Consider the following 10,984-nt stretch of genomic DNA (forward strand, 5'->3'; position numbering starts at 1 on the left):
AGCTTTCAGAAACTCAAAATTCACGTCATTTAAACAGCAAAAAACTTTATTATAACCAAAACCAAATGACAAGTGAGATACAATTCTGGCCTCTTAAACTGCTGAAACTTATCAAAAGTGAAACGAGTACTTCTTTTATCTCCCAGAGCTGAAACTGATGTGTGCATGATATATTTTGGCAATTTTTGCTTTTTTTATCACTTCTCCCTCTCACCAGTTAATGCATTTTATTAAAGTGCACTGGGTTACGTTAGATCCATTTTACCTCATCAGTCAGCTAGGGAGATCATGGGAGCTAGCCGTCTGATAAATATCTGATAGATATTGAGAAAGATTTGGGGGTGGGTCGAAATCCAAGTACTGATTTGCTCTAACGCTCAGAAATCTCTGAGGCAGATAACACAGGAGGACAGGTATGGAAGGCCTGGCCAGCACCCTGGCCATGAGGATGAAGCCAAGCTCTCTGGCCATTGTGCGGAAGTCTCCAGGGCTTGGCCTCTGAGCACAGTCCTGACACTTCCCCTTTCCTTCTACTTTGTACTCCGGAGTTAGCAAACCGCTTCTAGGTCTCCAAATAGGCCAGGCTATGCCACCTCTGGACCTCTGTTGATGCTGTTCACCATGCCTGAACTGCCCTATCTACCACTGCTCTATCTTTCAAAATCTAGTTCAAACATCATCTCCCCTTGGAGCCCCACCCTAAAATAATGAGTCACTCTCTCCTCTGTGCTACCATGGACCTTGGGCATGCTCCTAGTATTGCAAAATCCATGATACATGTAACCTATGGGGTTATACATTTGGCTCCTTAGCTAGAGCTGTGCGTGCCACAGGAGAGGCATCCCTGTCTACCTGTCACTGTGTGCCAGCACAAAGCACATGTCCTGATCCCTGGCTAGCTTTCAATAAATGCTGAGTGGACAGGATATAGTGCTTGCCTTCCATAATCTTAAAAACTAACAGGGAAGACTGGCAGATAAGACAACTCTAACGCAAGGCCACTCACAATATAGTGAACAGTGAGACAGAGTTTATACTCCACAGTGCCATGGTTCCTCCAGTTAATCAGTGAAGAAAAATATCAAGTTACTGGGATAGCTACGACCCAAAGTCTCACAAACAGGTATTTATCAAGTAGCATAGCAATTGCACAAAGACTTTTCTAGCATGTAATATCTTAATATTTTTGTACCTTATATTGCCTTTCTTAAACTTTTTTGTTCCTTTCTGTTTGCTGAAAGTAGTTATTTGGAGACAAGCACAAATTTCTTCATTTGTGATGGACACAAAAGAGTAGGGAACAAATCAGCTTTGAGCCCAGCATGGGTACAGGAAGAGGAACTCATGGACAGTGCAGGGTGGCAGGTCCTCCTAGAAGCCCAGAGAGAACTGTCCAAGAGCCAGGCCAAGACCAGAATGTGAGGGTTAGGTTAGAGATGCTGAGGTTGAAGCCAAAGTCATTGACTCAATTCCCCCTAATCGACCCAATTCACATAAATCCCTATCATTCTTTGGACTATACCAACAGTAATGGTTATGCTTCTTCACTCATGGATCCTTAAGAACAACCTTTTAATGGGATTATCAAGCTAAGCCCTTTTGCTTCATTTTTCACATATAGAGAAACTGCAATAGTAAAAGAAAATAGTCCTGCCCCAACCACAGAAGCTCTAACTAACCTATGCTGTTCTCATTATACCAGAGAGCATCTTTCATGCATGGAAGCCACACTCTCCAGGAAAGCAGTTATCAGAAAGGAGATGCTTACATCACCCAGAAACAAACAGGAGCTACATTAGCTGTCAAACATGTTCTGAAAGGAACATGATTTGTCATTCCTTTCACACTCTACTCCCGCTCTGCACAGAATTGCTACAACCCCGCCATACCTTTCTCAGGATCTTTAGAGGTGCCGAATGTGGAATGTGGAGGAGCAGGAGGAAAAGTCAGCTGGCCCACTTTGGAAGGCTGGCTGGAATCCTTCATGCGGTTAACCACATTTTCAGACAGCTAAGGGAAGAATTGAGGGATAGGAAAAGAGGGGAAAAGTTATATCACAGAAACCTCTGAAAATAAAGACTCTCCTTAACCCATGCCCCAGGTTGACCACTGACACCACTTCCTCAAGGCCAATTCCAATAATTCCACTCAAAAACCTCTCATGATGGCCCAGTGCCTACCAGGTTAGGGCCAAACCCCTGTTCTGATTCTGGGCCAACCACATCAGGTCTCTTGTTTAGCTCTCCAGCTTCATCTCTTGCTGCTCCCTGCATACACAGTGGAACCTGAATTATCATTTTTCTCACCCCTTGAGTACATTATGCTGTTCCTCTGCCAAGAACCACCAGCAGCCCTCCACCCTGGTACACCTCCACCTATCCAAATCTTGCCTTTCCTTTAAAAGCATCTCAGGGTCCCCTCCTTCATGGGCTCCTCTCTGATAGCACCCAAGTTCTCCCCTCCCTAAATGTTCCCATTAGAACATCTGTGTGTCTACCACATACCACACATCCTACCTGCCTCATCCTGATGGTTTTTAAATAACTTGACAGCTGGGACTTCTTCTTACTTACCTCTGTATACCCCCCCAGTGCCACACATATAGCAAACAATCACAACATGCTTCACTCATTTTACCTTAGTTCCCTCTAATGAAGACTGGATAACTTAGAGGAAGTGAAATAGGCATGAGGGTGTCATAAAACAGTTTACTGAAATGAAACAGCAAGCTAGGGATATATCCAGAATGAAAACCCTTAAGCGTTCACTTCAGTAAATATTTATTAAGTGCCTAATATGTGCAAGGCATCATAAAGCACAGTTGAGGGAAAAACATTAAAAATAACTTTAAGACAAAAGCCATTCAGCAACTCTACTTCCAGGTATCCAGCTGAGAAAAGTACTCCCATATGTACACAGCGGCATTGGAATAGCAAAAAAAAAGAAAAAAAGAAAAAAAAAGAAAGGAAAAGAAAACAACATAAATACATAAATATGCAACGATAGGAAACTATTTAAAAATTGATGATGTATACCTTCTAGGAAATATTATGGAACCATTAAGAAAGAATGTGGTAAAGCATGTAACTGTCATGGAAGGATATACAAGATACACTGCTGATTTTGTAAAGTCATAGAATGCTCTGTGTATCTCAATTTTGTAAAAAGAGATATACGAATTATAAAAATACAGACATACAAATATAAATATGTCAATATACACATAAGTACATTCACAAATGTGAATATACATTTGAGTTTTCACTAATATGCATATACACAAATATACATATCCATTCAGAGGTGAAAGTCTACAAGGCTACACTCACAAAGGCTAAGTCCTGCAAGTGAGGGCAGGAGCAGCTGGGTCAGGACTTCCACTTTTGGCATTTCTGCATTTTAATTTTTAACCATGAACATTTTTTTAGCAACTAACGATTATAATAACAACAATAATAATAATAATGTAATAATTGAGCCCCTCTAATATTTAAGATCGATGCAAATCAAATAGCTAATTAATGACATAGGACAAGAAAAAACCAAGCATATACAGCAATGGAAGATAATTCAGAATCTAAAAATAAACCTATATACTTACGATCAATTGATTGACATAGGTGCCAAGACAATTAATAGAGAAAGAATAGTCTCTTTGACAAATGGTGTTGATACAACTAGATTTCCACATGCAAAAGAATGAAGTTGAACCCCTAACTCATACCATATACAAAGTCTAACTCAAAAAAATCAGACACCTAGATGTAGAATCTAAAACAATGAAATTCTCAGGAGAAAATACAGGCATAAATATTTATGATCTTGGCTTTAGCAGTGGATTCATAGATATGACACCAAAAGCATGAGTAATCAAAGAGAAAATTAATATACTGAACTTCATCAAAATATACAGAACATCATCACAATCCAGACTATGTACCAAAAGACAACCCACAGATGGGAGAAGATATTTGCAAATCATATATCTGATAAGGGATATGTACCTAGAATACATAAAAATTTCCCACAGCTTAATAATACATAGAAAAATAACCCAATTAAAAATGGGCAAAGGATCTGAATATATATTTCTCCAAAGAAGATATACAAATTGCCAATAAGTGAATGAAAAGATGCTCAATATCATTAATCATTAGAGAAATGCAAATTCAAACCACAACAAGATTCACACCCACTATGATGGTTATAATCAAAAAGTCAGATAACAGCAAATGTTAACAAGGATGTGGAGAAATCAGAGCCCCCATACATTGCTGATGGCAATTTAAAATAGAACAGTCACTGTGGAAAACAGTCTGGAAGTTCCTCAAAAGGTTAAACACAGATTTACCATGTGATGTAGCAATTCCACTCCTAGGTATCTACTCAAGAGAAATGAAAATATATGCCCCCACAAAATTTTGTACATGAATGTTCATATCAATATTATCCATAATAGCCAAGAAGCGGAAACAACCCAAATGTTTATTAACTGATGAATGGATAAGTAAAGTGTAATATATCTATACAATGGAATATTATTTGGCCATAAAAAGAGGAAATGACACTAATGTTAAGACTCCCACCTCTATCTTTATGTCTTGAGATCCAGGAGAAAATGATCTAGTTCCAAGCAGAAGAGAGGATAAGTGAAAATTCTGAGAACTGAAGCTAGCATGTCCAAGAACCTGACAGAAAGCCAGTGTGTAAGAAGAATGGGACCAACAATCAGGCCAAAGAAGCAGGCAAAGGCAAAGGCAAAGGCAAGCCTTGGCAGAGGAAAGTAAGAAACTCAAATTGATCCAATGGCAATAGCAGCTAGGGTGGTGTTTTACACAGGTGAACCACAAGCTCTGATTTCCTAGTCACAGCCCAGGTGGCATCATCAGAACAATACTAATCAGTGCATGAGGGGTTAATGAAGGCATTGGCAGGCTTCTTGTTGGCAGAAGATTTGTAATACTTTTTAATGTTGCTACAAAATACAGCAAGTAATATTTTTAATCAACAAATATACATATACGCACAGTAGTCATGTGAGAATAAACACCATCTGGGCAGTGCGCCCTGTACCAACAGAACCAGAATGGAGGTCTCCAGAGCCAGACGGGTCTGGGAACTCAGTGCCAGAGGCCCACTGGCCACTGTGCCATCAGAGTTGGCCAGAAGATGGAAGGCCATATCCAGAGCAGTGCAAGGAAAGAGGAGCACTACCTATACTCCAGCCAGTGGCCCTGACCCAGTTCTTTCGCTTCTCTGAGCATCACCCATCACACCTACAAAATGGGGACCCCTGTGATACAGCTTAGGAATTAAGTATTTTAGGGTCAAGTAGGCCTGGGTTTAAATCTCAACCAAGCTGTTTACTAGCTACAGGATCTTGGGCCAGGGACTTCTTATCTCTAAGTCAGTTTCTTTACTCGTGAGACGAAAATAATTAATGATATATAGACTACAGAACTGTCACGAGGATTAAGTGAAGCAATCTACATAAAGCAGTTGGCACAAATTAAAAACCAATATTAGCTATTATGAGAAAGTGCAAAACACTATACAAATACTAAGTATAATCCATACTAGGCATACACTAGATACATAAAAATACATGAACTAATCAATAACACAGTAGTTCTCCCTTATCTGCAGGGGATACGTCCCAAGACCCCCAGTGGATGCCTGAAACTGTGGATAGTACTGAACCCTATATATACAATGTTTTCCCCAAACAAACAAAACTATGATAAAGTTTAACTTATAAGTTAATTTAAAATTTATGAGTTGTTTATTTCTGGAGTTTTCCATTTAATGATATTTTCAGACCACAGCTGACTGCCAGTAACTGAAACCGAGGAAAACAAAACCATGGATAAGGGGGGCTACTGTAATAACAATTGGTAACATTTACCACATACTTATAAACTGAGCACTGTTCTAAGTGTTTGACATGCACAATGTGTCCAAAATTAAATTGGGAAGATCTTTTTTAAAGTGCTCTCCCGCTCTGACCTCCTGCTCTCAGTGTGGAGTAATATGGGACTCCAAAAAAAGGGGCCTTGGTTGGCACCTCCACAGGTCTCCAGTGACAATGTGGAGCCCAAGAAGTGACTCTCTCTCCTCCCCCTCCAGCCGACAGCCTAGCCCACAAGTGCCAAGAACTGCAGGTGGGCAGGCCACAAACTACCAAAGTCAGGCCCCAATCGAAGTCATGCACGTGCAGAGACCTCACCACTTCCATCCTAACAAATACGGCCGGGAATCGAGCCCCTGCTTCCTAATGATCACCATTCCGTGACTGCAACCAAATGCTTCCCTCACCCAAAAGTAACTGATTTTAGAGGCAAGTGATTTCCTTATTAACCCAGTAAGATGTGTGGCCACCACATGACTAAAAGGCTAGAGAAGGGTGCTGCCATAAAAAATCCAAGTGGGTATGATCCAGTACCAAATGAAAAAACCATGATAAGAGTGAGCAGTGTCCCACTGACCCAGTATAATGGAGAAGGTCAGAGTCGTAATAAATATAAGCTGTAACACCCTCCTATTACACTAGTTATGTGCACTCAGCACTCACTATGTAGAGACTACCTCATTAATCTTCACAATGCAATGCCCAGCTTCCAGTTGAGGAAACCAAGGCACAGAAAGGGTAAAGCGCTCGCGAAGGCCATGACGCTCGTAGACTGCAAGCCAGACTGCCTAAGTTCTTAACCACTGTCCAGTCTGCTGTAGGACAAAAGGATGCTAACTCCAAGGACAAGAGTGAGGGCAGATGTACTTGTGAAGCTCACTTAAGGGTGGGAGGGGCCCCTGGAAGAAACAACTACCACAAAAGCTAAAGTAGCAGACGGCAGGAGTCAGATTTGCTAATAGAAGCTAGGGAACACCAACTGAGTCACAAATAGGCTCAAACACAAAAAACACTTCCTGCATTCTCTGGATGACCCTATCTAAGTCACGACTCTCCCACCATTCTTTCTCTTCCTTCCTCTGCTTCATTTTGCTTCACAGCACTTGTTAACCACCGGACGCAACTAACATTCTATCACTTGTTTGTTGACAGTCTCACCAGAATATAAGCTCCATGGGAGTGGGGACTCTTTTGCTCTTGCTGTTATCTTCAGTGCCTAGAAAGTGCCCAGCACACTGGAGGTGCTCAAATATTTGTTAAACACATGAACGAAACAAATATTTGTTAAAGGCACAGGTCCATAACACCATACTAGTGCAATGAAGCATGTGAAGATATAACAGCCAAGAGCTTTACACTCAAAGAGCTTATGGTCCACCATAAGGGTGGGTAAGACAAACTCACACAGGACATAAGCTGCTAAGCTGGCAGCAGAAGCTCAACTAACATGCCCAGAAGTTCTAATAAAGGAATCCTAAGTTTCAGCTAGAAGCGAAGTGACCCAAGTTGGGCCCAAAGAGATGACTGCAGAGAGGGGTGAGAGTAGAGGGAAAGGACAGGCACAAAGGCACAGAGAGAGGGCACTCGGAGAAGTCCGAAGTTCTGCCTGACAGAGCACAGGTCCGTGAAGAAAATCAAACTGTGGATGGCCGGAGGGTTCCCTTCAGTGATGGCCTTGAATAAAAAGGTAAGGAGGCTGCAATTTATTCTGCAATCAACTGGAAGCCACCAATGGTTTCTGAACAGCAACTCTGTCAGATCTTCATCTTGTACAAAATAGTGTGGCGAAGCAGGAAGACAGGCTGAGGTTGCAGGGCTGGAAGCAGAGTTGCTACGACAACAGTGCACTTCAGGAGTAGAATGACTGAAATGTAATCGCTGCAGGAGTGAGGGGAGGGAATGGATGCAAGAGACACCAAGGAAGTGAAATGACTGAAGACCTGGCAGCTGATCGGATACACCGGGGAACTGAAAGAAGCAATTTACAGAGCAGTATATACAGTATGATCTCATGTGTACTATTAAAAAGGGAAAGTATGCTTTTATATGGAGGCTTAGAAAAGCCAGAAAGGATTCATGAGAAATTATGAACAGTTGGCATTTAAAAATAAGATGCCTTTTGCAAGAAGAAAATGTCTTACAGGAATACATGAGAGAAAGATGATAGCAAGGCCCAAGCCTGGCTAACTGGAGACGGAGGTGTCAACACTGAGTCCAAAACGATTCTCTGAGTGTGTGTGCAGTATCAAAGTCGATCTAAGCAGCTCTGTTCCACAGGTAAATAGATTACACAAGAAGCTGCAAGAGGCTGCATGTGGAGAAAAAAATTAGGAAATCCCTGGCATCAAAGTGCTGAGGGGCAGACCAGAGATGATGTAATGTCCCCATACTCCAGAAGGGGGCAACAAAGCTCATAGCCGCAACAGAGGCACAAAAACCCTAGAGTGATGGCAGAGGCTCCTATTTAAAAATAAAAAAAAAAAAAAAAAAAATTACCTAATATTCACTGAGCACATCTGACACGTCATGCCCCAGGCTAGGTGCATTCCTATTTTAAAGATGAAGAAATTGGAGTCAGGGAGGTGAAACCATTCACCCGAGATCATAAGTGTTCGGCCAAGTCACCCATCCAAAGCCTGGCCACCAACAGTGATACCTACACATGTGAAGGCAGTAATAGAGTCACTCTGAGGTGACGAATAACCATGCTCATAGAAGAGCCAATTGGAGAAAAACAAAAATATGTGCAAGTCACATTTTCTCCCATTTATGGTGCTTTAATGAGCCTCAGGATAAGGGGTGGAAGGGAGAGCATGAATGGATGTACTCATAAAACAGCCTACTTAAATTAGGAGAGCGTCAAAATGAAAATTAGCACTTTTTAGTCTTAAAATGTTATTCATCTAGACATATTTGAGAAGTAGCAATGTGCAGTCAGCTTCCTAAGCATTATTTTTTGCATTGAGTGCTGATGTTCAACAAATGAGTTCGCAGCATCAGTTCACTCATGAGCAGAAGAGGTGTCCTCCTCATGCAAGAATGGAGAAGGTGTGGTGCGGAGAAGCAGCTTGCCCAAGGTTCTATGGTAAGTGAGCAGCAAACCAGGCCTGCATGGTCATAGCTGCAGCCACTCAGGGCACCATTTTCTGAGGACCCACTGGGTGCTAGAAGATAAACTGCAGCTCACTGCTCTCTCCCAGCTGGGCCTAGGGGTCTTCCAGTCAGGCTGAGCGCCCAGGGCAGTTTCCAGAACAACGAGTTTGCAAGGAGTCAGGTCTGTCAGTGCTTCCTGGTGCCCGGATACCCGAATCCTCACAGAGGTATTATCCAATCCTGTGAGCCTAAAAAGACTTTTCTCCTTGCCTGAGGCTGTTGCCTTGGAGATTTCGTTCACTAGTCCTTCAGTCTTTGATGAGCTGAAATTAGATCTGCCGGCTGCTCACCACAGATTCAAATCCCAGAATGTCAGCCGAAGAGCCCTTGGAGACCTCCTATACCAAGCATGGCAAACACAAATGCCAACATGCGTCAGGCACGTGACAAAAAATGAATAAAATGGGCCTGGTAGGAAAAAAAAAGTGCAAGGACAACATGCTGAGGACAGTGGTGAGGGCATATGCCTCCCACCAGCTACCTCATAACTCCATATGGGAAAGTTTTGCCATATGGGAATGTGAACCAGACTCAATTTTTTTCCCAAAAAAGCTAAAAATTGCATTTATGTAAACCTTCCAATTTGTAAATGTTGGCAATTAATTCAAATAAATTAATACCACCAAGTTTCTGGACTTACAGTGTTGGGAAAGAAAAACTGAGCCAGTGGCTTAAAATTTTGCTGACTTGTGCCCAGCTCTGAGCTAGGTGCTGAGGACAGAGAGACAAACAGGTGGCTCCTGCTCATGGGGCAGTAAAAGAGTAAAAGAGGAAGAGATCGTCTCTACCCAGAGCAGTAAGCAAGGGGAGGTGAGCACAGAGTCCACAGGACTCAGGATGGTGACCATCGAGAGGTGGGGCAGTGACATCGTGAAAGGCACCTTTCAGAAGGTAACACTTCCGAATTGGTCCTGAGGATGAAGAGGAATTTAGCCAGTCAAAGAGAGAGAAAATACTGCAGACTGAGGACACTAGCATCGCAGGAACACAGCATAAAATAGCTTAGAGTATAGCAAGAACAAGTGTCTTCCATTCCAGGACACACAGTGAGAGGCAGAAAGTGGTGACAGCACATGGAGGGAAGCCAGGCCTGGGAATCTGCTTTTAACCTAGAAGCAATGGGAAGCATGTAAGGAAGGGAAAGGAGTACCACAATCAGCTTTAACTCTAAACAATCACTGATGCAAGAAGCTGGTAACAGGGGCTACCTCTGAGAGCAGGACTGACCAACAAGGTGGAAGAGAGATGTTCTTTTTCCCTGTGCGCCTCTCTTTGAACTGTCTGAATTTTATTACCATTTGCCTGAAACCTGTTCAGAAGTAAAATTTATCTTTTAAACAAAATTACCCTGCTAGCAACAGGAGGTATAGTTTTGTGGGAGGCAAGCCCACTTAGAGAAAGTACAATTTATAAGATGGAGTGAGTCTGAACTAAGATAAGGAGTAGTAAGGATAAAGAAGAGAGGATAAAACAGAAACAGTTGGAAGGGTAAACTCAAGATGTGTCATTAAATGTATAGAAAAAAAGGAATGAGGATCCAGCTTTCTGGATGAGGGTCTGGATGGATAGAGCCGTTCGCAACCTAGGAAATGATGATTTCTAGAAGGCAGAGGAGAGGACACAGGTAAGATCTACTGGACATAGTGAGTTACATGCACCCATGCAACATGTAAGGAACATGGCCAGCGGTGTTCTGGACAGCTCTGGGCTGGATATTTAGAATACGGGAACGCATCAGCGCATGAATGAGGATGAAAGAGAATGGCCAGGGAAAGAGGGCTGAACTAGGGAATATTCTGAAGCCTCTACCAGCCACATAGAAACAGCAAAGATGACAGATTTAATCTTGGAAACCAGAGCTGCTGTAGGAGAGTATGCAGCAACCTCCTTTGAAGAGGTGGAAAAGGTGGCACTTGAAACCTA

General features: G+C 42.3%; 1 protein-coding gene across 5 annotated transcripts in view; it reads right to left on the minus strand.

Annotated features, from left to right (window-relative positions):
• The window catches only part of LOC105302825 (plexin-A1), a 311,386-nt gene that overhangs the window by 286,711 nt on the left and 13,691 nt on the right, over window positions 1-10,984 (minus strand). For all 5 annotated transcript variants that reach the window (XM_023520932.1, XM_023520931.1, XM_023520930.1 and 2 more), the window contains exon 2: window positions 1,890-2,010. In XM_023520932.1, coding sequence (XP_023376700.1) covers window positions 1,890-2,010 — 121 coding nt within the window. The remainder of the gene's footprint in view (window positions 1-1,889; window positions 2,011-10,984) is intronic.

The sequence above is a fragment of the Pteropus vampyrus genome, unplaced genomic scaffold (genome assembly GCF_000151845.1).
Source record: "Pteropus vampyrus isolate Shadow unplaced genomic scaffold, Pvam_2.0 Scaffold285, whole genome shotgun sequence".
NCBI classification, from domain to species: Eukaryota; Metazoa; Chordata; class Mammalia; order Chiroptera; family Pteropodidae; genus Pteropus; species Pteropus vampyrus.